The sequence below is a fragment of the Macaca nemestrina genome, chromosome 2 (genome assembly GCF_043159975.1).
Source record: "Macaca nemestrina isolate mMacNem1 chromosome 2, mMacNem.hap1, whole genome shotgun sequence".
Classification (NCBI taxonomy): domain Eukaryota; kingdom Metazoa; phylum Chordata; class Mammalia; order Primates; family Cercopithecidae; genus Macaca; species Macaca nemestrina.
In genome coordinates, this window is record NC_092126.1 from 151,896,835 (window position 1) to 151,924,554 (window position 27,720).

The following is a 27,720-nucleotide window of genomic DNA, read 5'->3' on the forward strand; positions in this document are numbered from 1 at the left end:
TGTGACAGGCCCTGCCAGGCAAAGGACTCAGCTTGCAACCACTCAGGACCAGATGTCTCCCCACAGAGTCAACTGGGCAAGTGGAGCTCCTCAGGTTGGCACGATCTCCCCCCTGCGGAAGGAAGGACCTGTTCAACCAGGTGGCTGCCAAGAAACCGCTGAGGTGCAAACAGTCACTTGGGATGGACTCATCTCATATGCTAAATCCAGCAGTTACCAAGAGCAAGAAGTGTTTGTGGTGAGAAGCTGGTAAGGTCTTGACCCAGCAAGAATGCTTCCCCGAATCAAATCTCCATGAACCTAATACCCGTTTCCCGCTTCTTGCCACCAGTGGGATCTTGCTAACACAGAAGGCAGCCAGGGAGGAGTAGAGGGCGTAGTGAAAGACTGAGCCAGTGCGGAGCCTGCTGACACCTGCAACGCTTGCTTTAAATGCTCTCTGGATGGGCCCAGTGAGGATCTGCTGACTGAGGCCAGGCAGCCCATGACTCGCACTAGGGGGTCAGCTGCTCTCTCTAAACCAGCCGGATTCGGCTCTGGATGCTTGATTCTCATTCCTTCACTGCACCTTTTCTGCTGAGGACAAGTTTCTCAAGGCCCTGCCAGTTTGGTCAACCTGCCCCTCTGGGGTATTTCTCACCTACACCCGCTCCTGAATCTCACCAGGCCGGCGGAAGTGTCTGAGCTAATGCTTGCTATTACAGGGAATACAGGCCCACATGCAGGTCCTGTCTGGCACACAGGCTCCCCTAACAGCATTCCCATGTCCCCAGGGACTGGCCTCTCCCCGACAGGGCACAGTGCTGGTGGGGCAGGAATTCAGAAACCTGTGCCCCACGGAAGCCCAAGGGTCCCTGGAGGCTCCATCCTGCTTTCTCCTCCTCCACTGACATCCCAGCACTGCCAAGCAGCAGGACAGGACCTGAACTCGGCCAATGAAACTCTCCTGAGATTTGACAGCTTGAGTGGCGGCACAGGGCTGTGGGCTTCCGGGGAGCTTTGTTCACAGCTGTGAGCCTGCCCTTGGGGGTACAGAGTAGGCGCCCTGGCTCCTAATCCACTTCTCTAGCTTCCTGCTGGTCCCCTGAACTCCCAAGAGTGGCTCAGTAAACTCCCTTTTTGCTGTAGTTGGCCTGGGGCCATTTCTGTTGCCCTCCACCAAAGACTCCATCAGACACGAGGCACCATGTGCACATCCTTCTCAGGACTCTCCTGCCAAGGACGCTGTCTTCCCTACGTGGACGTGACAAGTCCTCCTCATCCCTCAAGACCCATCTCAGCTCTACAACTCTAAGAATCCTCTCCTGCTTCCCCAGCTGAAATGATTGCCCCCTCTCTTGAATAATCACCACACTTTATTTCAACTGACTCCATTAAGGAAAAGAAAACCCACCATTGATTGAATGCCACTGGATCCCAAGTGCCCCCAACACCTGTTAGGTCCTCTTCCCAACCCCAGGATGCCGAGGGTTAGAGTGGAGAAGTGATTTGCTATTGTGGCAGATTCTATTTCCAAACATGGCTGCAACCTCATCTCCTGTCCCACATGCTCTGCCAGAACCTTGCCACTCCTGATCAGGTGTAGAGTTTAAGTCCCTCACCATGGGCTTGGGCAGCACTTTTTTGTCTGTCCTGGTGAAGATCATGCCACAGAAGTGATGCTGTGTGTCTTCTGAGGCCTGGTCATAAAAGGTGGCCATTTCTACTTGGCTCTCTTTCCCTTGGATTGCTCACCCTTGGGACCCAGGCGTCATGTTGTGAGGATGCCCAGGCCACATGGAGAGTCCTGTGCAGGTGTTTTGGCTGCCAGCCCTGGCTAAGGTCTCAGCTGTCAGCCAGTAGCATCTGCAAGGTGAGGAAGGGAGTGAGTGAGTGGCTGGGTGGGTGGGGGGCAAGTAAGGCTTCCTAGGAATCCAGGCCCCAGTCTTCAAAGCCCAGCTAACATTGAGTAGAGCAGACTCTGCCCAAGTTGCAGTTCTATGGGATTTTAAACCACTAAGTTTTGGGGTGATGTGTTACACCATCATAACAACCGTGACAGTTACATGCAGTCAGAAAGCATTCATTAGTGTGGAGGAGACACAAGATAGTGTAGCTCAGTGGAGTTGGTCACCTGGGTTGATAAATTACACTCCATTTCTGTGACCTTAGGCTGGTCATTTAACCTCTATGCCTTCAGTTTTTCCTTGTCTGAAATATGGAAAAAATAATAGTATTCATTTCACAAGGCTGTTGTGAGGATTGACAGAGATACCACATGTAAAGCTACTTAGCACATATAAACACTCAAAGAAAGTAATAATAAATAAAAATAAATTGTTTACAAAAGCAAATTATGAAAGGAGCCAGTCAGACTGCATTCCCGCTTCGCCTGACTTCAGAACTGCACTGTCCCCTCAAGCCACAAAGCCACCCAAGGTGCCCCCTGTAGAGCCACTCCTCCCTGGACTGAACTTCCCTGGCCAACAGATGAGGCCCAGGGCATCAGCTGTGTGGGGGGTGCCCAACAGCCTTGGATGAGCCCAGGAAGCTCAGCTAGCTTCCCAGGCTATGTGCTTGGAATCCCATCCACTGAGCTGCCTTACTGAGCCGGCAGTTGGGGGAGCTCGTCCCAAAGTGAGTTTCTAGATGCTGTGTTTTCGAGATCCCTGGCCTCTGTTCTTTCTAATAGAAGCAATCTGTGAAACCTGCGCATCAGATCAGCTGGCACCTTATGTGATCAGAACTAGTCCCACATCCCAAACCAGACAACGGCATCCATGGCATACTGAAGGTGAGGTTGCAAAGTCAGCGTGTGGGCAGAGTTCCTACCACCCTTGGAATCCTCTTACTATGGAGGGCCTGGAACTACACAGACCACAGCACATGTGCACCTCACCCTCCACTCCAGGATGCCTAGGGCTGTGTCGAGCTACAGGTGTGCCCCCATACCATTTACATGCTCTCCTCTCTGAATCTCTCTTTCTCTCATCTTTACATTAAAAAAAAACACCTAGCTTTTAATATCGAGTGTAGAAAGAATGTGGGGACGTGGGACTCTCACCCACTGCTGGTAAGGCTACACACTGCCAGGGCCACTTTGGAAAGCAAGCTCACTAAGCCCAGGAAAGTTAAAGACACTCCTGTGCCATCCTGGTACAAACCCTCCATAAATGCCCGCAGCCATGCACAAGGAGGCAGGGACAAGGGCTCACTGCATCCTTGTCTGTAACACTGACAAATGGGACATCACCAAAATACACAAGAACAGGAGAGCAGATACTCAGACCGGGGCATGGCTGTACCATGAAATACTATACACCAATGAAAATCAATCAATGAGATCTATACATTGCAACATGGATGAATCTTACCAATAAAATGTTGACTGAAAAAACAAGCTGGCCGAGCTTCCCGAGCTCATCCAAGGCTGTCGGGCACCCCCCACACAGCTGATGCCCCGGGCCTCATCTATTGGCCAGGGAAGTTCAGTCCAGGGAGGAGTGGCTCTACAGGGGGCACCTGGGTGGCTTTGTGGCTTGAGGGGACAGTGCAGTTCTGAAGTCAGGAGAAGTGGGAATGCAGTCTGACTGGCTCCTTTCATAATTTGCTTTTTTAAACAATTTATTTTTATTTATTATTACTTTCTTTGAGTGTTTATATGTGCTAAGTAGCTTTACATGTGGTATCTTGAAGAGATATCTGCATATCCACATTCATAGCAGCACTACACACAATAGCAAACAGGTGGGAACAACACAAGCGTCCATTCGTGGATGAAAGGATAAGCAAAACGTGGTCCATACTTACAGTGGAGTATGAGTCAGCCTTAAAAGGAAAGACATTCTGACTCATGCTACAACGTGGATGAACCTTGAGACCACTCTGCTAAGTGAAATAACGAAATAACAACAATAAAAACATACTGTATTGATTCCATTCATATGGAAGAGCAGTGAAATTCATGGAGAAAGAAAGTAGAATGGTGGCTGCTGGGGGTGCGGGGGGAGTTAGTGTTTAATGGGTACAGAGTTTGGGAGGATAAAAAAGTTCTGGAGATGGATGGTGGGAATGATTGCACAATAACATGAATGTACTTAATGCCACTGAATTGTACAATGGTTAAGATGGTGGATTTTAATTCTATGTGTGTTTTACCATAATTGAAACTTTTAAAAAAGCAACTAGAAGTTTATAATACTATGATCTAAAGTTTAAAAACATGTAAAACAATCTTTTGTGTTAACAACGTTGTAAAAATGTGCATGGCAACAGATGGATAAAGAAAACTTGGTATATATATAAAATATATACATATGTAAATATATATGTATATATAAATATATAAAGTATATATATAAGTGTATATATATAAATACAGATATATGTGTGTGTATATATATGTATAAAACGAAGTACTACTCAGCCATCAATGATATCCAGCCATTTGCAACAACATGGATGGAACTGGAGGTCATGATGTTAAGTGAAATAAGCCAGGCACAGAAAAACAAAATATCACTTGTTCTCACTTATTTGTGGGATCTAAAAATCAAAACAATTAAACTCATGGACAAAGAGAGTAGGACAGTTATCGGAGGTTGGGAAGGGTAGTTGGGGGATAGAGGGGGAGGTAGGTATGGTTAATGGGTACAAAAAATAGAAGGAATGAATGAGTAAGACCCACTATTGGATAGCACAATAGGGTGACTATAGCCAATAATAACTGAACTGTACATTTTAAAAATAATTGAAAGAATGTAATTGGATTCTTTGTAACTCGAAGGATAAATGCTTGAGGGGATGGATACCCCATTCTCCATGAAGTGTGTATTTCACGTTGCATGCCTGTATCAAAACATGTCATGTACCCCATAAATATATACACTTACTATGTACCTACAGCAATTTTTAAAAATGTGCATGGGAAATCTACACACCAAACAAGAGGGACTGTTTAGGCTTAGCTCTGGGGAAGCAGGGAGGCATCAGATTTGTGGGGTGGCCCACAGGGGTGGTCCATCACATCACTAACAGCTTATTCTGGAAGCTGGGTGATGGGTATACTACTCTCCTCCACATTTTCTTCCCACCTAAACTATTTCATTAACCAAAGTACCCTGAGGTCAGCTGGGCTCTGGGAACTTGGGAGAGGGCTCACTGCCTCCCATAATGGCCTTTGGGCCAGAGCTAAAGAGTCTACAGAGGCACCTCCCCGCAAGCAAGGCAGAACGCAGAGGCGCCCCGTGAAGATTTCTTTCCGCACCGTGAAGATTTCTTTCCAGAAATAAGCGGCTCCGCTCCTCCCCCTGCCCCAGCCTCTGGCAGAGCTCCAGGATTATTTTACATTAATTTAAGATCACTAATGAAGAATAATTAACAGCTTTGAGGGAGCCTGGCACACCCTGTGTTTAGAAGTGGTTAATTATGCATTGTCTGCAAAACACCCCTTTCATGCTCTTAAGTTTGGGATCGCTGTTTTAAACAACGGAATATGGCATCAGGCAAAAAGCCAAGTGGCTCCATTTGCAGAGCCTTCCTGGGGAAGGATCCATTTGGGTGAGCACAGCCACTTACTTGCAAAGCCCCTACTAAGTGCTGTATATTCAGTGTTTTCCCAGCATTTACCCTTGAAATCCTCACACAAGTGCGAGAGGTGAGCTAAGCATCCTTCTTCTCCCATGTTACACAGCTGTGGAGGAAAAGTGACTTTTCTTTTTTTTTTTTTTTTTTTGAGACGGAGTCTAGCTCTGTTGCCCAGGCTGGAGTGCAATGGCCGGATCTCAGCTCACTGCAAGCCCCGCCTCCCGGGTTCACGCCATTCTCCTGCCTCAGCCTCCCGAGTAGCTGGGAGTACAGGCGCCCGCCACCTCGCCCGGCTAATTTTTTTTGTATTTTAGTAGAGACGGGGTTTCACCGTGTTAGCCAGGATGGTCTCGATCTCCTGAACTCGTGATCCACCCGTCTCGGCCTCCCAAAGTGCTGGGATTACAGGCTTGAGCCACCGCGCCCGGCCGAAAAGTGACTTTTCTAAGCTCCCTGCCACAGTGAGGTCTGACCACAAAGTCTGAGTTCTTGCCCACCTGGCTGATGCATCATCATTTCTGGTCGACAACTGCTGGAAAGATGACTGCCCCCAGCCCTCAGCATGTCATTTGCCAGGGTGGACAGCCGGAGCTGCTCAGCTGGCAGCACGCAGCCTCCACAGCTGGACCCCCTGGTTAAATCCTAGTAGCACCACGGACTGGCCATGAGCCTTTGGACAAGCTACTTCTCCCTGTGCCTTTGTTTCTTCACCTGGAAAATGGAAGAATCATGACTCCACTTCGCGGCGTTAGTGCACAGAATTGGTGCTTAGAACAATGCCTCACGTGTAACAGACGCTCACTGAGCTTCACTGCCCCACCTTCCTTTCTAGCTCTTCCCCTGACACACAACTAGGCTTCAGCCTCACCTCTGATCATTTATGCACCATGCCAGGCTTGGTCCCACCCCCATACGTTTGTTCATGCTTTGTTTTCCACCCACAGTGCCCTTCCCTGTCTGGAAAATTCCAACTCCCATACCTAGGCCCAGATCAGATGCCGCCTCCTGCAGGAAGCCTTCCAATAAGACCTCCCTCAGGCTGCTGGTACTTTGTGCACCCTCTGTTTACCCCCGTTCTTAACATTCATGAATTGTTAATAGGTCTCTTCCCTTTGTAGGTTGGGAGCTCCTCAAGGATTAGTCTTATTTGTCTTTGGAGCACAGTCAGGGTTTAAGAACAAGAGCACAGGCTCTGAGTAAGAACCTCCATAGGTCAGGGGAGGGGACAAAGGGCGCTCTCACGGGTTCCTCCTAGAGCCTGAGCCAGGCCTCTCACTCTTGGACCACGTGGCCCCCAAAGTGTGACTCTCAGCTTGCCACTTGCTTGCTAAGATCCTTCATGGGCTCCCCGCTGAATGCAGGACAAGGCCCAGGCCCTGGTCCTGAGCCCCAGTCCCTGGTACCCCTTCCCAGCTCCATGACCTCTTGCCATGACCCGAAGACACCCTTCCCTTTCAAAGCCTCTGGGTTTTTCCCACGTGGTTTCCCCTCTGCCCGGAACACCTGTGCTCCCCATCTCAGCCCAGCAAACTCCTCCAGACACTTCACCACCTGGCTCAGCTGTCAACTCCTCCATGAAGTCCCCGCACCCAGCCCTGCTCCTCTGTCAAGACTCTGACCATGACTCGTGCCTGGCCAGCTGAGCCCTGTGGAGCAGGGTCTGTCCCTCATTTGTCCCTGCCTGGCCCAGGACTGTGGCGTCTATATGGCCTGAGACTGTAGACATTCAAGAGAGATTGCATCTCGAGACAGGAAAGATGGGTCAGATCCCGTGGCCACTCTTCTGCAGTTGCCTGCCCTCTGGTTTTATTCTGCTCACCTATGCACAGGGGCTTCAATGCTTCTTTTGCAGGAGGGATGAGGATGAACAATTAAGTATATAAAGTGCCCCACTGCGGTAGACACTGAATCACTGACAGCTGGATGTGCCCTCCTGAGGCCACGTGAGCAAGCCTGGGGGCAGGGGTCGGGTGAAAGGCTGTACCACAGCGCTCAGGGCCCACTGGGTGTCGGGCTCCTCTCTGATGTGGCTTGCACTAATCAGACGCAGGACAGGCCACTCTTGCTGGCACCCTCCCAAGAGCAGGGACTTCCTTTCTACAGCTGCTGTGAGACCCTCTGTGCCCTCCCCCTTTGGAGAAAGCCCACTGGAAGGGAGAAGAAAAGCTCCCACACTTTCCCAGAATTGCTCGTATGCTAATGGCCGCAGACTTCACAGAGTGTGAAATCAGGAAAAACTAATTCCCTCAGAATAGAAGGAACAATTCCTTCCTCCAGGTCTTTAATAACACGCTGTTCAAGGTGACCATGGCGATGGCTCCACGATGATCTCCTGCTGGCCCAGATGCAGGTCTTTCTTGACCAAGGTGTGCACTGGAAGAACACACATGCTCGGAAGAAGCTGCCGGGGGTATGAACATTTGGGCTTGGGGTGCCTACAGCCCCTGTCACCTCAGGGAGCAGTCCCCAAATCCATGTCATCGAGTCCAAATCCCTACAGATGGGAAACTAGCTCAAAGAGGGAAAGTGACTCGCCCAAGATCGCACAGCCAGGAAAGGGACTGAACTTCGGTCTCCTGATCTCCTGACCAGGGGACCCCCAATTCTGCCTCCTCAAACCTGTGCTTAGGGAGGAGGCAGGCCAACCCCTGAGTCATCCAACCCACGAGGTCAGAGCGAGTGTGCCGGGAAAGACCAGGACCCCGGACCGGTGCATCTTCCCTGCCTAGGGCTCACCCCAGCAGCACGGAACAATGAAACACAGTGCCTGGCCACAGAGCAGTCCAGGCTGACCCTTTCTCTGCAGAAACTCTACCAGTTTCAGGCCAGAGGGAGAGGAAAGAACAGTTAAGCCCAGTTGCAAAGTGAACCACGACAAATGCCGCCACTGGTCTTGGCCAGTGGCGGGGACCCTCCGCCAAGATGAGGAAGCCCTGCAGTCGGGCAGGCTCAGAGCGAACTTTCCCTCCGGGCCCCATTGCCCTAGTGGCCAAGGCTCTCCCCAGAGGGTCGACTTACCTTTTGTAGGCTCCATGCAGGGGCTGTAGGCACAGGAACTGCCAGTAATCCAGGCAAAAGGCCTTGAACTTGAGCATTTTCACCTTGTGGTCTCCAGCTGGACCACGGTAGTGTCTCCGCGGAGACACGGAGAGGGGCTGGTGGGAGGTGGAGAACCGGCCGCTTCGGCCCGCCCTGGTCCCTGCCACGGCGGCCCCCACTCACATGGCCCAGCCCGCCCGGCGCGGCTTGTACAGTACACGCCTCCAATACAAAGAACAGCCAGCACAAAAGCCTAGCAACTCATTCATGCGGCTCGCCCGGCCCGGCTCATGCTGCTGCTGTCTCTGTTAGCTGGTGCATCTGAGGGCTTCCCTGGGGGTCCCTGGGACACACCAAGGCAGCTCTGGTTGTATCAAGTTGTGGGGGCCCCCAGCCCATCATCCTGGGGGGCCTGGATGCTAGGGTTCTTGATGGTGGCTCTGCAAGTCTGTTCTTCCAACCAGGCCCTGGGGCTCTGGGTGGTGGGGCCGGCACTGGCTGGGCAGTCCTGCACCCGCCTGACTGGCCCAGAGTGGCTGAGGCCAGGAAGACCCAGGGAAAGCAGGTAGGGAGGGGGCCAGATGACAGGCAAACACCGGCCTCTTTTGCCAGATAAATTACGTTTGGCGGAATCCCTGTTCGGCCTGTGCGAGGGAAAACTCACCATGTAGCCACATGGTGCTTGGGGTGGGGGCAGCTGGGCTCTGAAAGGCAGGCGGAGGAAGACTGACAGGGTCGCCCAGCGCCTGCCGTTGCCTGGGTGACGGGGACACATTGATAAAATCTAAAATGGAACCGCTATGACAGCCGCTCATTGGCTGCCGGCAGGGGAATCCGGTCGCTAACCAGGGAGGGGAGCGGCTGAGCTGCCGGGCCACAGACAACCAGGCGCATTGTTGGGCAGAGGGACCCCAGGCAGAACGGGTGGCCCCACGGGCCAGGGGACCTGGCAGTCACAGACAATAGGAGAGGAGGCCCTGGACCAGCCTCACCTCTCCCCTCTTATCTCCTGGGATCTGGCTGGTCCCAGCGTCTGCTCCAACCCTCCCATGGCCCATTCCCCACACACCAGCCACCCGAAAATCTGAGGCTCCAGCTCCCAGATACACTGGCCACCCACACCCCCGTGAGTCTGGCACGCCCTTGGGTTCCACGCAGTCTGCTCTCGGGCACGCTTCCTGCAGCTCCGCTCCTCCTCGCCAGTCAGGTCCCATTCCAGCACCTCTCCTGTCTAAGCTATAGCAGCCCAGCCCCCTTCAGTCACTACCCTGTCTGATTCTTTCCACGGGACAGCCCCTTCTCCGAAAGGATCCTGCTTTTGCATGTTTACTTGTTAACTGTCTTTCTCCTGACTACAAGCAACTACTCCAGGGCAGGGGCCCATCTCTTTTAAGGGCCGACCCACTACAGGGGCTCGATAATCATTTGTGGAAGGAAGGATCTTGAATAGTGTGTGAAAGGCTCTCAGAGGCACCACACTCATCCCCTCTGGCCACTTTGGGGCCCACGTTTGCACAACCCAACATCGTTTGCAAAGCAGTGGTCACATTCCATTCAGACGAGGAGGTCTTGCTACCTCTCCACTCCCCATCAGATGAAGAAACAGAGGCACAGAGAAGACCCAGAGGTGTGCACATAGAGCCCAGGAGTGCATATAGAGCCCAGGAGCCCAGGAGCTGCTGGCCAGGAGGGATGACATCCAGGCTGTCGGATGGAAGCTGGGGCCACAAAAAAGACAAGACTCTGTGTGCTTCTAGCAAGGCTGCTCAGCTTCCAAGGCCAGGCTGGGAACCAGAGGCCTGATTCCACCCCGTGCAAAGCCAAAGAACAACGTCTCCCACCTCAGGTGGCATTTTCTCAGTGTCATTAGCAAAAATGCTGCTTCTAGAGCAATGGTTCTTCACCAGTGGCATCTTGGTTATCCCCTTGCCGCAGGGACATCTGGTAATGTCTGGAGAAATTTTGGTTGTCACAAATGGGGAGAGAGTGCCAGCATCTAGTGGCATTTAGATGTCACTAAACACCTTACCATGCACAGGACAGCCCCCATACCAGAGAATGGTCCCGCCCAAAATGTCAGTAGTGCCAAGGTTGGGAGGCCTTGTCTGTAGTCACTTTCCCTTGGAGGCACCCATCCTGGATGGCTGGAGAGGGAGACCTTTCCAAATGGCTGGGTCCAAGCCTTCTACAGTACAGTCGGGGAGTGCGAGGCCAGAGGTAAAGGGGGATGCCTAGTGTCATTGTAATGGACCCAGGCTGGATGCAAGACATCCCACTTGGGCTGATAACTGGGGGTGGGCAGGGGAGACGCGATGTGCTGAGTGTGATGTGCTTGTTTGGCAAGGTAGCACAGGCGGGGCCAGCAGCCCTGAAGTGCTGCCCACTCCTCCCCCACTCCCCTACACCCCCAGAGAAGGACATTAGCTTCCCTCTCACGCTTGTGGCAGAGGAAGCCGGCTGTGCCTTTGAAAGGCGGCAATTACTGGCTGGGACCTTTGTTTCTGAATTCCTAGGCTGTGCACAGGCCTCTAGAACGTCCGAGGGTCGGGATTCTCAGAAGCTTGCCCCCAGTAGCGGAGCTGTGCTTCCACTGCACAAAAAGGGCACAGAGTTATGGTAGTGGTGGGGGTCCTGGGCCCTAGTCCTGGACCTGGCACCAATGCTCTTCTGGTCTCTAGATCTCAGGTATCCTCATCTGTGAAAGGGGAACATTGATCCTGGCCCTGTCTGTGTCTGAGGCTGCTGTGAGGGTTGGGAGTCAGGACGCATGCCAAGGCAAGATGGCAGGGATGCGGCAGGCCCCACTTAGCACCTGCCTTCTGGCCACTCCTCCAGGCATGCTCCACCCCAGGGCCTCTGCACCACTGTTCCCACCAGGCTGTTGGGATGCTCCTCGCCCCTCCTGTGCTTCCAGGCCCAGAGGCCTTCCCTGGCCACCCTCCCATCTCTGTCTATTCCCTTCACCTGGATTTATTTTCTCCATAGCTCTTCACCACTTGACACATTATGTTAAAAACCAATTTCTTTGTCCGCTTGCTACCTGTGCTCCCACCTGCCACAGATGCTCTGTGAAGGCAGAGGACTGCTCAATGAGGGATCCTGAGTGCCCGACACCCGCAGGTGCTCAGGAAATATGGCAGAATGCAGAGGCTCCTACAGCCTCCACTCTGACCCCTGCTCTGTCCTCCAGGGAGTGAGGCACTGGGGCGCTGGCTCTAAGGTCAAGTGTGACTCCATCCGATGGAGGGCTGTGCAGTGAGACCCGAGTGGGCAGGGGCACAGAACCTGCTTGGCCCCTACACACCCTAGAACAAAGAGCCCCATCCACCCTCCCTTCATGCCAGAACTTTCCTGGGCTGGCCTCGAGCAGGGCACCTGACTGACCAGCCGGCAGAGTGGACAATGCAGACAGAGCTGCAGTGGCGCCCATGGCATGGGTGGGTGGTGCAGAGCCCAGGCTCAGCCCCTACAGGAGCCTCCTCAGCCTCCTTCCCTGGGGCCACCCTGATGCAGGCACCCACAGGCCTGCTGGCACCCTAGGCCAGCCCATCAGGGGTGAGAGTGTGTGTACCAGTGTGAGCCTGCAAGCACATATGTGTCAAAATGGGGGCTGTGTGCCCATGTGCAAAAGTGACAATGCCAGAGTTTGACTACAGGAAGAACTGGGTGTGGGAATGTTCTGAAGTCTGTGTGTATACGTGTGTGCATGTGAGATTGTGCAATGGGCATATGAGGAGCTGTGAGTATGAGGGCAGGCAGTGTGCTATGGTGTTGGGCAGCATTCACACCAGGATACCCACATGTTCAAATCCCGGCTCTGCCCCCGCAGTCTCGAATCCTGAGCAGGTGACGTCTGTGGAGTGGGCTAACAATAGCCCTGACTTGCTGGGTGGCCATAAGGATTGTCAGCTTTCACTAAGCAAAGGAAGTACTGTTATGATGCTATGTGGGTGTGACTGTGGAGTGTCCGTGCAGAGGATCAGGTGAGTGCGTGAGCGTGTTGCTCATGTGTATACACGTGTGTACCACTTGGCTCTGTGTCCTCCAGGAGCGCACGCGGCGGGGCTGCCAGTCCCCAGCTGGCTCAGGGAAGCAGGGCCCAGATGGCCACTCCCTCACTCCCTGCAGTCCAGAGTTTCAGAGTTGGTCGCTCTGACATCTCCTTCCTGTATAGCATCTGCTGCAACCCTGACACGTGGGGCCCAGCCCTTGGTTGCTGTCTCCAAGGACAGGGCCTACTACCTTGTGAGTCTCCTTTTGGGCTTGTTCAAAAACCCCCTCTCACAGAAGCCAAGCTCTTTAGCAGGACGAAGCTCCCTCCCAAACCTCCCCCAACTCCCCTCCTCCCTCTCCATGCCCTGGCCACATCTACCCTGCACAGGTCCCCACACAGGGTCCTCCCTTCCGGGACCACTTGTTTCCGACCCCAAACAGGGGACCAGTTGACTTCTAGTCACCTCTACAACGCAGTACAGATGTCCCCTCCTCCCCAATTCACATCGATGCACTGAACACAGCCCTCTAAGTCACCCCCACTGCCAGGACAGGCTGCCTGTCACTTGTCTTTCTTGCCCACGAGACTGGAACAAGGATCTGCTGACTTCCAGTCCAGGGAGCTTTCCTCTAGGCGCAGTCTCCAATATTTTTTTCTTTTTTGTGAAAACAGAAAATGCTCTTTTTGGAAGACATCAAGATACAAAGCACACAGAAGCAGAGACCCTCAGACACCCCGGCTCCCACCAAGCGCAGCTGCACACCAATAGAAACCGTCAGGCTTCTCCCCTGGGCTGCAGCCTTGGTCGTCATGGGAACTGCCGGCTGCAGGCTGGTCCTCGGGAGACCCACCAGCCTTGGATCTCGGAGGAACTATCAGCTGCAGCCTGATCCTCCGAGGGGCCTTCAGCTGAGCTCTGGTCTTTGGGGTAGGAACTTGGACTGCAGTCATGCTCTTTGGGGGGACCTTGATTTGAGGGGAAACTACTCCAAGCTGTAGCAGCTCTCAGGGGACATGTCAGTAGTACTCTGGTCCTTGGGGGAATTTCAGGGCCAAATGGTGGAGCTAATTTCCCCTGTTGGGCTCCTAGAGGCCCGCCTCTGGGTGCAGATGGGCAGTGGGGACCTAAGGAGATCCTGGGGCAGGCTGGGGTGGATGGCAAGACAGTACCTGTAGCGGTCAGTTGAGAGGCTGCTTCCGGTGTCCAGGGAGCTCCTGAGGTGGCAAAAGCGAGACAGGGTTACTTATGGTCCCACACACAGCAAACCCCTTGGGGGCCATGTCCACTCAGGCCCCAGCAGGTGGTCCCAAGACAGGTCCTGGGGCAACTGAGCAGCCCTGGGAAGAGTGTCTGCCCCACATGCAAGAAACCATGTGCTTTCCTTCCCCCTGCTGGGTCAACGGAGAAGCTGCCTTGTCTGTAGCCCATGGCAATGTCAAGTCCCACTGCCCCTGTTCAGATGGGGAAACTGAGGCTCAAGGAGAGGAAGCACAGTGAGCAGGGTTAAAGGTCCTCTCTGGCTGCTCCAGACTTAACCTCGGGTATGTTTGACCTGAGCCACCATGCTCCTTCCCCAAAGAGCCCTGCACCAGGAATCTCAGCAGACCCATGGGTTTGGGCCCACCCAGCCTCCATGCCAGAAGCCCAGGGGCCCTGGAGCCCTGATTTCCTGCCCAGAGACCCAGCTCTGGATCTGGGCCCAGGAGCCTGGGTCCTGCCTCCTGCCTTTGACCAAGTTCGGTCTGCGCTATGGGGTGTGGGCCTGGAGCCAGCCCAACCAGGATCACATCCCACCTCCATCCATGACTAGCCATGGACTTGGTGCCTGTCCCCTCACCTCTCTGTGCCTCAGTTTCCTCATGTGTAAAATGGGAGTAGGAAAAGCAGATCTCTCACAGGGGCAACTAATGCATCGGAAAGGACTGTCTCTGCTTTGCCTGGCAGCACACCCCACCTTCTACATCTTCAGGGCATGGGGTGATGCTTTCCTAGAGGCTGGGGGCCCCATCCCAGCAACACTGCCTGTACCTGCCCACCTGGGGCGCATCAGCTATGACAGAGAACTCATCCCTAGAGACCGTGCCCTTGGAATACCCTCTCCTCCAATGCCACCTGCCTTCCTGCATGGGGCACCCACACCCCCCATCGCTGCCTCACACGCTTCTCCTGAGACCTTAGAAGTCCACGGCACAGGCCAAGCCTGGGCCTATGTTTGGCCACAGTGGGGTCCGACATTCTGGGCCCATGCTGGGTGCCTGCCATGGGTCATCCCAGCTTTAGCCTCCGTTTCCCTACTTGCTCTCGTATAAGAGCCCTGCTGGACACACTCCTGGAAGGAGGCTGACCTTCCTTCCCATGTCCCATGCTGGCCTGTGATTCTGCTACTTTCTGCCTAGCTACCATCATGGCCACTGGGAGATCCCATGTTCAGCAGATTCGAATCCCCAATGCCAGGCCCTGCTCCACACGTCATCCCTTAGGGATGTGAGCGTCCATAAGGGCGGGAGCGTCCACAGCGCAATGCCTCCTTCTTCTCCAGCCCCAGCATAAGAGGCCGCAGGTGGCACCCCTCTCCCCTTGAGCCAGAACCCACCCAGGGCCACATACGGTGGGCTTAGCAGCTCTACCTGTGTGCCAATCATGCCTTGCCAAAGCTCATGAAGAAAAGAAGACATGAGGGGTGGTGCCAGGAAGCCATGAGCTCACTTCCTGGACTGGTCACAGTCCTGTGCCCAATCTGGGATGGGCAACAGGTTTTATAGGAGGGAGAGCTAGCGGGGCGGCAAGCAGGCCTTCCCTCCCTTCCAGTGCCAGAACCCATACTGGGTATGGTAAGGAATTTGGGGCTTCAGGGAGTCCTGGATCTGGACAAGAGGACCCAGCCCTCCATCCCCCAGCCTAGCCACTCAGTTGCACAGGAGCCACATGAGATGATACCAATACAATGCGACAAAGATACCGCAAAATGGCGCCAGGTTCCTGGGCCCCACAGGCAGAGCCCACTATTCCCAGGCTCAGGGCTGCCCTGCCACAGCCATAGAGATTCAACTCCCCAGCTCTGATCTCACTCTGGCCACATCATGACAAACAGCAATATCTTCACCTACTGCAGGGAGCCCACCTCGGGCTATGTGTTCTTCCCACACACTTCCTCATCCAACCCTTGCATTAACCTTATGAGGTACATGGAATCATGCTCCCACTTCACAGAGGCTGAGGTATGGCTCAGGGAGACCCCATACACAGAACACCATTCCATTCTCTGCCTCCTTATTCAGACGCAAACTCCTATTCACCCTTCAAAACCCTGCTCAAATGTCAACCTCTTTCTCTGTCTACCTTGCACCCTCCCTCAGCAGACTCCTTTCTTCCTTCTTCCTTTCCTGTCTCCCTCCTTTCCTTTCTTTCTTCTCCTCTCTCTCATTTCCCTAATAATAGCAAATATTTTTTGAGCAGTTAATAAGTGGCAGGAGTGTTAACACTTCACAGGTATTAACTCATTGAGCCACGCACAGAGGTACAGTTACACCCTACATGCTGTGGTACATGGGTCCAAGGAATTGAGCTGTGTGCAATACTCTCTCTCCAACCAGACAGTACGGTCGCTGAAGTCCGCATGTGAAGATGGGAAACTGTCAGATGGATGCAATGTGCCCCGCAGGCCTGCTGTGGCCCAGTGCTAAACCCCACAGTAGGCAGTGGCCCCTGCCTGCCCTCTCCACTTCTCCCCACCTGTGTCCCTGCCCCCACTCCCCATCCCGGGAAATCCTCTGTGGCCTGGAACACTCAGCAGCTCCTCCCACCAGCTGCCTCAGTGCTCCGCCCCTCCAAGACAGTATAGCTAGGAGTGGCTCTGAATGGAGATCCTCCCTCTGTCAACCGCCCTGTTGGGTCCAAGTTGTCTGCAGCCTTGTCCAGCCAAGACTGAGGCCTTGTTCTCCCTGCCGTCCTTCTTCATCACTCAGCACAGCAGTGCACAGGCCAGGAACAGGCCCCAGTAAAAAAGGCCCAGAGTGAGGGTGCACAGGGTCCCCAGAGAGACCCTCAGTCCAGCACACCTGAATTTGGAACCAATCCCAACTGGTGTGTGCCCTGGGGATAGCAATAATAGCGCCCACCTCCCAGAGCTGTTGAGAAATGAGACAGTGCCCATAAAGTAAAAGGGCTTTGCAAACCAGAAAACGCCATTGCATGCATATTTGAGATACATCGTTATTATCATTACATAGACTAGTGTATATTGAGAGCTTAAAGGTTAACACATGAGTTCTAGAGCCAAGAGGGCCAGGGTTCAAATCCCAGCTGTGCCACCTACTAGTTGAGTGCCCTTGGGCAAGTTAACTAACCTTTCTGTGCCCCATTTTAGTTTTTTCATCTGTAATGTTTTGGGAAGATTAAACAGGTTAATACATTTAAAAGGCTTAAAACAGTGCCAAGAACAGAGTCAGCATTCCATAAAAGCTACTCTGACTAGCAAAGGACTCAAAAGATTTGTATGATATTCAATATACCTTATATTGTATTATATTACATATATTTATGTGTGATACCAACAACATACAAACAAAATATAAATGTTATAATAATATGCACACATATTTTTTAACACATTACCTCTATGTTAATAGATATTTGTTATATATATAAATATATGAGTCTCATTTTATATATGAGGGCACCGGGGCTCAGAGAGGTACAGCAACGAGCTCAGTGGCACCCAGTTTCCCTAAAGGTTTGCCAGCCCCAAGTCCAGAGCTCTGTCCACCTGCTGGAGCTGCGTCGCTTCCCCTGCTTCACCCCCAGGATCTTTGGGGGATCCTGGTCCAGGCTCATGGACACAGAGCTGCCAGTCAGCTGGGCAGGGGTCCAGTCCCTCCTCCATCTTTCACCTCTGGCTCAGAGACAAGCAGCCCTTTCCAGCCATGCTGAGTGAGGCCCCCCCTCCTCTGTCCCCAGCCCCACTCCACAGCCTCCTGCGGAGGCTGCTTCCTTTCCCTTTTCAGAACCAACTGGTTGCCCCAGGCCTACACCCTGGCACTGCTTCTGAACAGCACCCGACCATTGATGCAAAGTTCAAGAGCAGGAAAAAGTGCTGGCTCTGTGCTGCACAAAGTCAGGAGAGGGTCCCCGGGGAATGGGCTGTGACTGGCAGGGGCACCACAGGGATCTTGGGGTGTGATCTGTTCTGAGGTTGGGTGCTGGTTACATGAGTGTGTTCAGTTTGTGACAATTCTACAAGCCATATGCTGATGAAGTGTATATTTTTCTGTACATAGAAAATAATTCAATATCAATTAACACAAAGACAAAAACCAAACAGTCTGCCTCATGTTCAGTCTCCAGCACCAGCCTGGAGCAGCAGAAGCCCAGGCCTCAGGCTCAGCTGGAACTGGTGGTCATCCCCTGTCTTGCACAGCACTTGCGAGGCCTTGGAAATCTCCCTCCCTGCCTCAGTTTCTGTCTGCTAAATGAGGAAGTGGTCAGTGTTTCTATCCTGGCTGTAGGGTAAACACCCTGGGGTGCTTTTAAGAAATACGGACGCTTAGGCCCTAATGCAGACCAAGTTTCTGCACCTAGGGCTTTAAAAAAAAAAAAAACTGCTTATTTTGAAATAACTATAGATGTACAGAAAGTTCCAAACAAAAAGTACAAGATCCTGTGTGCCCCTCCCCTAGCCTTTCCCAGAGATAACATCTTGCACACCTGCAGCACACCATCGATGCTAGGAAAGCCACAGCCCACTGGGCCTATGGGGACTTCACCAGTTACACACGCCTGCATGTCCCTGTGATTCCCTCTCACCCAGCTCTGTGTGGTCCCCACGATGATCCAGCAGAGGGCCGTCTCCTCACTAGGCTCCCTGGGCACCCTCCATAGCTCCCTCGCCTCTTCCCACCAGCCCTCATCCCTGGCAACTGCCCATCTCTTCTCCATCCCCATCATATTTTCATCTCTCAAGTGCCACACAAATGGAATCATCCAGTGTGCCACTTTTTAAGACTGGCTTTCTGCACTCAGCCCCATGCCCTCTGCATTCAGTCACGCTTGGGTGTGGAGGGTCCGCTCTGCCTCTCTGCTGAGCAGTGCTCCCCCGCATGGCTGGGACAGTGTATTTAACCATTCACCTGCTGAGGGCATCTGGGCAGTTTCCGGTTTGGGGGCTGTTATGACTAGGACTGCCACAAGTGTTCTTGGACCGGTGTTTGTGTAGACGCAAGTCTTCATTCTCTGGAAGAAATGCCCAAGAGCCCAGCTGGTAGGTCATATGGTGTGTGTATGATGAGTTTTAAAAGAAACTGCCAAACCGTTTTCCAGCATGGCTGTACTACACTCCCACCAGCAACAGGTGAGTGATCCAGTTTTCCCGCAGCCCACCTGGCGTTTCACGTTGTCCCTTTCTATGTTAGCCATTCGGACAGACGTACACGGTGCCATGTCGGTTTTTTTTTTTTTAAATGAAAGTTCTCACATATTTACTACTGAACCCAGCCAACCAACGCGTTCATAACATATTCAGAGAGAAAAAATACATTCCCAATAAAACATGTCCAACTCTCCAGATAGTGGTGACATTTTCAGCTTGATTTGGCAACATGATTGTGACCCTGAGACAGCACCAATATGTGTGCCATCTCATGTGTAATTCTTTATAGACCCAGCTTGGTTCTTCTCCAATGTCTCCTTTTGGAGTTGTGCCTGATTTTATTACCAGTTTTCATCCAAATCTACGGGGGAATGGGACGATTTTGCTTTATTTTCTTGGCCGGAAATCACTTACTCCTGAAAGTCTTATGGGAAGACAAGGCGAGAAGTGGAGTCAAGCACACACCACAATGATGGAGAAAGGAAGAGAGGGGGCTGGCTGTGGTTTTAACCTTGTTTCCCTGTGGGGATGCTGCTACCCATCCTTCCATGAGCTTCTCTGCCACCTGCACGTCATCCTTGCTGGAGCATCTATGTGTACCATCTGCTTCAGAAGCTCCCAGACCTAACGCAGAATCAGCGAATCCCCTCAAGCCTCCCAAGCTTAGACAGTTCTGCCATTTTAAAAGAACCCATTTGCTGCCTTAAGAATTCTTCCAGGCCGGGCGCGGTGGCTCAAGCCTGTAATCCCAGCACTTTGGGAGGCCGAGACGGGCGGATCACGAGGTCGGGAGATCGAGACCATCCTGGCTAACATGGTGAAACCCCGTCTCTACTAAAAAATACAAAAAACTAGCCGGGCGAGGTGGCGGGCGCCTGTAGTCCCAGCTACTGGGGAGGCTGAGGCAGGAGAATGGCTAAACCCGGGAGGCGGAGCTTGCAGTGAGCTGAGATCCGGCCACTGCACTCCAGCCTGGGCGGCAGAGCGAGACTCCGTCTCAAAAAAAAAAAAAAAAAAAAAAAAAAAAAAAAGAATTCTTCCAGAACATCCTGTGCTTTCTGGAAGGAACAACTGGATCCGGGCCTCAGGGCGGGGTCCAGGTGGCCAAAGGCAGCTCTGAGTTGTCTCAGCCAGATGATGACCTTGTGTGTTCCTGAGAGGGAATGGGAGGAAAAGGGAAAGAAGGCAGGGACCACGGGGAGAAGGGAGACTTTGGGAGTCAGCTCACAGCCCCGGCAGCTGCCATGACTGGGTTCGCCAGGGACAACCGGCGAGTGGGCTGGGTCTGTGGTTTCGGGTGAGGGCATGACCTGGGAGGGGCTCGAGGAAGGGATGCTTCAGACTGCTACAGGCCCCAGAACGGGTTGTATGAGTAATTTGCCTCAGTTTCCAAAGGGGTGGGGAGGACACAGACCTCTCTGTTCCACTGCCCCCTCCCTCTTACTAAATAAGTCGCATATATTCACTGTACTAACTTTAGAAAATAACAGTGAAGCACAACAAGAAAAATAAAATTATCCACCATTCCAACTCCCTGGGGATACCCCAGTGTTAATATTTGACGAGATTTTCTGGCTGTGCCTGTGTCTGGATGTAGATGTGTTTTAGTTACACAAAAATACGCTTCACTCTGTGAAACACTTTCCCCCACTTCGCACCGTCTCTCGAGTGTGTTTCTGGGTCTGGAAGCATTCCTCCCCTCGCCCCATGGAAAGCTGGTGGAGCCTGGCAGGCACTCCCCTGCCCACGGTGGGTGTTGAGCTTGGCTGTCTCTCTCGTTGGTCCTGGTAAACAAGGCAGTGGCTTCAATAGGGTTTCTGTGCACAGCCACAGTCTATCCTTTAGGACCAATTCCTGGCATGGCTGGGGCACAGGAGGGATGTTTTTTGGGCTCTGGGTACACCCGGATGTCCACCCAGAGGTGGCACCAACAACACACTCCTACCAGCAACTGACTGTGAGTGCTGGACCATTCTTAGGGCTCCAGAAGTTTCTCTGTTTGGGGCAGAAGCGGGGGCAAGGGAGGAAGTGGTGGGCACCCTTCTACCCTGTCCCCCACACACCAGGCCCTGGCCCTGCGGTTTACATGTCAGTCATTGGTGTCCACAGCCAAGCCATGAGCTGTGTCACAGACGAAGTGAACAAGAGCATGCTGGGTCTGCATTCCTGGCCTCCCTGCTACCCCACCATGTTGCCAGAGAGACGGGAGCCTAACAGCGATGCCAGGTCTCCCAGGCTCACTGTGCCCTTTGAGCTCAGGGACGGGATGCAGTCATCCCTCCTCTCTGGGCTTCCTGAGGCTGAGGCGCAGAGAAGTGAAGAGGTGGCCTCTGGACTTGAGCCCAGGAAAGCCACTGGGTCACCTTGCGGTCTCATTCCATGATCCCCGAGGGGTGAGGCTGTTTGCCAGTGTCACATGGTGGGACCCCAGGAGCCACGGTGGGGCACTTGGGTCAGACGGACCCTGTTGGGCTTCCCAGTGCAGGCCTCAAAAGCCACATGACCCTGCCTGAGCCTCAGTTTCCTCATTTGTAAAACGGGCTGATTAGAGGTTACAGTGAGGCTCCCAGGAGCTGACGGCTGGAGGCGCCTCGTAAACTGGCCTGAGGGGTTGCTACACTGGTTCACGCCCGCCTGTCCTGCCCAGGCCTCCCAAGCTCTGAGAAGGCCACAGAAGGCTCCTGTCCACCCACTGCCAGCCTTCCTGTCCTGGCTCTGGGCCACAGACCGCCCTGCCTGTGGGCCTGGGGCCCCATCACTGGGCACAGTGAGGCGATTGTCCCAGGGTTGGCCTCCACACCCCTCCATCCTGCCAAATTGCCCTGCCCAGGAGCTCAGCCCGCCTATGTCTGGAACACTCCCTCCTGTGGGGGCAGACAGGGGTCTCAGTGAGGTCTTCCTGGACAGAGAGCCCAGGGTAGCGAGGCAGAAGCCCTGGGGTGAGACCTGTCTGGGCCTGAGTTTCCCCATCAGTGTCATGAGGAGTTTGTCTAGAGAAGCAGTTACTAACTTTGGCAGGGAGAGTCTCAGGCCACTTTGAAACGAAGCTTCATTCAACCTAGTCTCCACGCAGCCCCCACTTTAAGGTCTAAGAGCTTAGTACTAATTCATTTCATGCTCACAACCACCCTGTGACACAAGATATTCTCCTTCCCACTTTACAGATGTGAAAACGGAGGCACCTAGCCATGATCAGAGGCATGACTCAAAGAGTGAATAGGACAGATGCCTTCACCACCCACATAGGGCAGGGACACAGGCAAAATACACAAACAATATAACCTCAAGGGATCCAGAAAGTAATACCAGGAGACAGTGGATGGGTAGGGTGGCGAAGCAGGGGGCTGCCCCCACTAACCTGGTCCAGAGCTGCCTCAAGGAAGAGGCGACCACTGAGCCAAGGTCACAGAGGGAGTACGTGCTGTGCAAGGGGCCAGCAAGGACAAAAGCTTGCAGAGTGACCTCGGAACATCCTGGCGGAGCGGCCCTGGGACGCAGGGTCCAGGTCCAGCGTGGGCCAGGCCAGGCATCTACTGCAGGAACGAAGGCCTGGCTTTCATAGAGAGGCCCACCTGGACCGTCACACCTGCCAAGTAGCACCACCAAGATGTCCCCCCAACCACCATCCCAGCTTCTTCTGTGACCCCCAAAGGCTCCACTAAGGACTCTCTTCTTAAGGCAGCAGCACAAGTCATGAGTGTCTCGGGTCAGGGCATGTCCAACTTCTCCTGGGCTTGTCCGGGTGGGACCAAGGCCTCACCATGTGGCCTGGAGCCTGACCAAGCCTGTGCATCAGTGTCCTTTGGTCCCGAGTCCAGGACTGCTGCCAAGTCCTGTTCATTCTAGGCCCAATTCACTGACGGGCAAGAAGCAGAGAGAAACCTTAGTCTAGTACAGGCTTGGGGGAGCGTGTACCTGCAATCTTTGGAGTTCAGCGCTCCCAATCTCAACTCCTTGCCCTGAAAGAACCATCTGGCACCACCCCATCTACAGGGCAAATACAGCTTCCAGCAAACCCTCTGGGGTCCACCTGGCCTTTCTGAGGGGTCCTTCCTGGGTTTTCAGCCTCACCTCCTTCAGGTGTCAGACCCTTCAGGTGCTGACAGGATCTCATTTAATCCTCAAGCTGCCCTGGGAAGCTTGAGTTTCTTATTCCCATTTTACAGATGAGGAAACTGAGGCTCCGAAAGGCAGAGACCTCCCCAAGCCTCCTCCGCAGATAAGTGGCTCCACTTAGCTCCTGACCTGAGCCTGTGGGCTCTGTCCCCTGCTCCCTGCTCTAGGGTCCTGCACCACCCACAGTCAGCTCAGGCAGCTGATCTCCAACCAGGAAGAACATTCTGGGCCCTCCCAAACTCGGGATGGAGGATTTGCTGAGACGAGCGTTCCCTGAGGGTGTCCTTCCACTGGAGGTCCTTAGGATATTCAGAAAGCAACCCAATTCACCCCAGACCTAGCAACTTACACATTTTTAAAATTTCATTTTAAAATCCCTAATGTATACTCATGGTTCAAAACCAAAACACAAAAGTTGTCATGTGGAAGGTCTCCCTCCTAAATGTTCCATATCCACCAGGCTCCCAGGCACACAATGCACACCTGTAATGCATACACTCTCCCCTGGTCTCTTACTCCTTACACAGAGCCCCATCTCCTGGGCTCCCTTACAAGATTTCCTTATGTGAACACAAGCAGACACATATGCACACAGAGACGGGCAGTATGCAAGAGTTCAAGACCTTGCATACATGTTCCCCTAGTCTCTTGTTCCTTACACAGAGGCCTTATCTTGACCACAATGTGCTCCTGCCTTCCCCCAACAAGAACACGCTCTTAAACTCGTTTTCTGGCCGTTCAGTCTCAGGCACAGCTGCCCATGTGGACTGAAGACACAGTCAGGGGATGGAGGTGGCCTCTGCTTCACAGCCGCCCTCCCAGACCTGAGCCCCTGACCTAAAACAGTGGTGGGGAGCACAGTGTACACCTGCTGGGTACAGTGGAGGCCCCAGGCCAATCTTGGCCCTGTAGACTTTTCCATGCCCAGTGGAGGGTCTACAGGATAGCCCTCCAACCCACAACACACCCTCAGAGCCATGCTGCCCTCACACGGCCAGACAAGCATACACATAAGACACACTCTTAGCCCATACAATGCAGACACTACACACACACATGTGCAAGCAGGCACATGCACACGGGCTCTTCCAGTGAGTGGCGGGCAACACCCCACTGTCCCCAGGCCTGGTCTTAGGTGGCTGAGCACAGACAGGAGAAGCGCCTGGCACAGGGTCACACAGTGAGCAAAGGTTAGGCTAGGATGGGACCCCAGACACCCTGCCTGCCGGCCTCGGGGCCCTACCACTGGGCACAGTGAGGTGATTGTCCCAGGGTTGGCCTCCAAAGCTCCTCTATCCTGCCCAAACTACCCTGCCCAGAAGTTCAGCCCGCCTGAGTCTGGAAAACTCCCTGCTGTTTTAGGGCTCTCTTTACCCACTCCGCCACCCCATGCCAGGACTCAGCAACCACATGAAAGGAAAATCTGCCCCCAGGCTCCCTGCAACTGAGGGTCAGGAGCACAGACAGCAGGTGACAAAACAGCTCAGGCTTAACTCACACATCCTTCTGATTAAGAAACAACATTTTCAGCCCTGGCACAGTGGCTCACACCTTAATCCCCCATACTTCCAGAGGCCAAGGCAGGCAGATCACTTGAGGTCAGGAGTTCAAGACCAGCCTGGCCAATATGGTGAAACCCCGTCTCAACAAAAAATACAAAAAATAGCTGGGAGTGGTGGCGGGTAACCGTAATCCCAGCTACTTAGGAGGCTGAGGTATGAGAATTGCTTGAACCCGGTGGGTGGAGGTTGCAGTGAGCCGAGATGGCGCCACTGCACTCCAGCCTGGGCGACAGAGGGAGACTGTCTCAAAAAAAAAAAAAAAAAAAAAAAAGAAAAAAATAGTAATTTTCAAACCCCTGTGGGCCAGATGCTGGGCTGGGCACTTCCACGCAAACCCCACAGGGGCACGAAGGTTAGAAGAGGCCAATAAAGGCTAGGGCCACAATGGGCTGAGTGCCACTGTCCTCTGTCCTTCCAAACATCCTTGGGGGCAGGGGTTGTTATCTTTCCCACCTCGCAGAGGAGCAAGCTGGGGTTCAGAGAGGTAAAGGGGTTGTCTGAAGTCACACAGCAGATGAGGGCCCTCTTTGTGGCCAGTCAGCACCATCCAGGGGAGGACCTGGAGGGCAGCTGCAGGGGACCTGAAGCCTTAGTGGGGCCCTGGAAGCAGAACCCACCCCCAGCCTGTGGGTTCAAGGGTGTGTTGGTTTCTGGATAAAAAGAGCCCAACCTGCCTCCCATCCCCCGCCATGCATGAGAGGGAGGAGCTGGAAAGCTCGGTCTGAGCGTGCAGGCTTCTATTTCAGGGGCGCAAGATGCTGTCGCGGCATGCACTGTTCCCCATGCATCTGTCTCCACTTGGGACACAGAGCATTTTCCCGGCAGAGAGCTGCAGTAGGGTGGCACGACTTGGGTGCCCTCGGCTCAGGGAGTGGCTGGTAGTCTTGGCCAGCAGCGGAGAGCGCTGCCCTCAGCCAGGTGGGTGGGCTGAGCCCTGGGGTGCAGGAGGTGGATGGAGGGGTAGTGCCCTCACCAGGGCATGAGAGTGGGGATGGTGCCAGCCTCTGACACAGCCTCTCCTGGGGTAGCCATCTCTTCCTGGGCTCCCTTCACTCTTTGGGGCCACCAAGGTCACCGTCCTGAGTCTGACCTCCCTCCACCCCGACCTTCAGACACAAGGAGCTCAGTGCTCGTGGGCTCCTCCCTGGGTGTCCCATAGGGCTCTCCTTACACCAGCAGGCCCCATCCCAGGGGCCCATCTTGGCAATGGTGGTGCCACCCATCAGACCCCCAGGCCAGACTACTGGGCACCACGGTCTACCATGCCTTTGATGCCCTGTTCTTCCCTGCTCCTTCCCAGCCTTGGGCTGAATCTCCGTGGGCACCCTGGGCATCTCCGCTTCAGCAGCTGCCTCAGCCTCCCCATCAGACCACCTCCAGCTTTTCCTATCACCCCCTGCCCACGCAGCACAGGCCTGGCACGGGGGCACCCTCTGGGTGATGTGAGAGAGGCAGCATGGGGGCTCATGCCTGGAATCCCAGCACTTCAGGAGGCTGAGGCAGGAGGAACCCCAGGAGTTCAAGACCAGCCTGGACAACATGGCAAAACCCAGTCTCTACAAAAAAATTAAAAAAAAAATTAGCCAGTGTGGTGGTGGGTGCCTGTGTCCAACTACTTGGGAGGCTGAGGTGGGAGGCTTACCCGAGCCCAGGAGTTCAAGGCTCCAGTGAGCTGAGATTGGGCCACTATACTCCAGCCTGGGCAACAGAGCAAGACCCTGTCTCTAAAAAATGAAAGAAGGAAGGAAGGAAGGAAGGAAGGAAGGAAGGAAGGGGGGGGGAGGGAGGGGGGAGGGAGGGAGGGGGGAAGGAGGGAGGGAAAGAGGGAGGGAGGGAAGGAGGGAAAGAGAAACAATATACTTCAGGCTAAAGGAGACAACATGGGTCTCTAGCCATGCATGGCCTGGCCCTCCCAGAGAACTTGCTCTTGCTCAGGAAACCCCTGTGCAATTCCTACCCCACGGTTCTGGCCCACGAGGCCGGGAATGGCCCATATTATAGACGGGGACGAGGAGACAGAGCCAGCAGCATGAGCGTGACTGCCTCTCCTCACTGTTCCTCCCCAGGGAGGCTCAAAGCAGCCAGGAAGGGTTTCCCCTCCTTGAGGTGCTGGTAAAAAAGATTTCAGGTCAATCTGGAATAAATGATGAGTTTTTTCATGTAACATACAATGCCCTAGGCAGTTTTTAAAAATATCTATCACTAGGAAAAGAGGAAAGACGAAATGGTAAGAAAAAGTGCTTATTTATAGGTCCCAGTTGGCAAAGCAAGAGGGGGATGTGCCAGCGCAGAGGTGCAGCTGGATCCTGAACATCAGGGGTCCCAGGACTTACCTAGCACATGCAGTCCCCATCCCCCACCAAGGTCCACAGAGCCCCTAACACACAGAGCCCATGACTCCAGGCTCTGTGCTGACGCCAGGGGCCAGCTGCCCGGCGTGGGGTGCTGGGCTGGCCTCCCTGGTACCTGAGCCATGGCTCTGGCTGCCCTGGACCTCTGCACACTACTGCACTGAGGCTACCAGCTCCGTCCAGATTTGCCCCAAACTGCCAGGCTCTCCTCTAACTCCAAGCAAAATCTGGTGGCCTGTTTCTAGACTTGGTTTACCTCCATCCCAACAAACACACACATTTGAATTCCCCTCCTAATTCCCAGCCCAGTGGTTCAGGGGGGCTAACCCCATGCTCCAGCTATAGGTGTGGCCAAGTGACAGAGGCTGGTCAATCAGCACATGGCTCCTCTTGGGGATGGAGATGGTTTCAGGAATGGCCAGGAGCCCCAGGGCTAACCAGGGGGACTGAGGCTGCTGAGGGGGCTGGAGCCTCCACACAGGAACGCGTCCTGGGGAAAGGTGAACAGGACACGGCCTCAGGAATGTTGGAGCCCCTGGAGCCAGCCACACTGAAGCCAGACCATGGGCTACTCACTGACAGTAACCACGGAAATCCCTTTGACTTGAGTTTCTGCCGTTTGCCACCCAAAGGCTCCTGATGGATACACCGTTATGGCCCAGCTTCCCTTCCCTTCCCAGATGTTCACATTTCTTAAGTCCTAGCATGTCCTGAAGCCCAGCCCTGTG

The 27,720-nt window shown here is 53.7% G+C and overlaps 1 protein-coding gene across 9 annotated transcripts in view; it reads right to left on the bottom strand.

The window, feature by feature from the left end:
- The window catches only part of LOC105477737 (IQ motif and Sec7 domain ArfGEF 1), a 392,170-nt gene that overhangs the window by 139,191 nt on the left and 225,259 nt on the right, over positions 1 to 27,720 (bottom strand). For 5 of the 9 annotated variants that reach the window (XM_071092237.1, XM_024791483.2, XM_024791484.2 and 2 more), the window contains one exon: positions 13,769 to 13,813. The exons of 3 other annotated variants lie outside the window; for them this stretch is intronic. In XM_071092237.1, coding sequence (XP_070948338.1) covers positions 13,769 to 13,813 — 45 coding nt within the window. Of the gene's footprint in view, positions 1 to 8,583; positions 8,731 to 13,768; positions 13,814 to 27,720 lie in introns of those variants that run through there. One more of the 9 variants, XM_071092240.1, reaches the window with a different exon arrangement.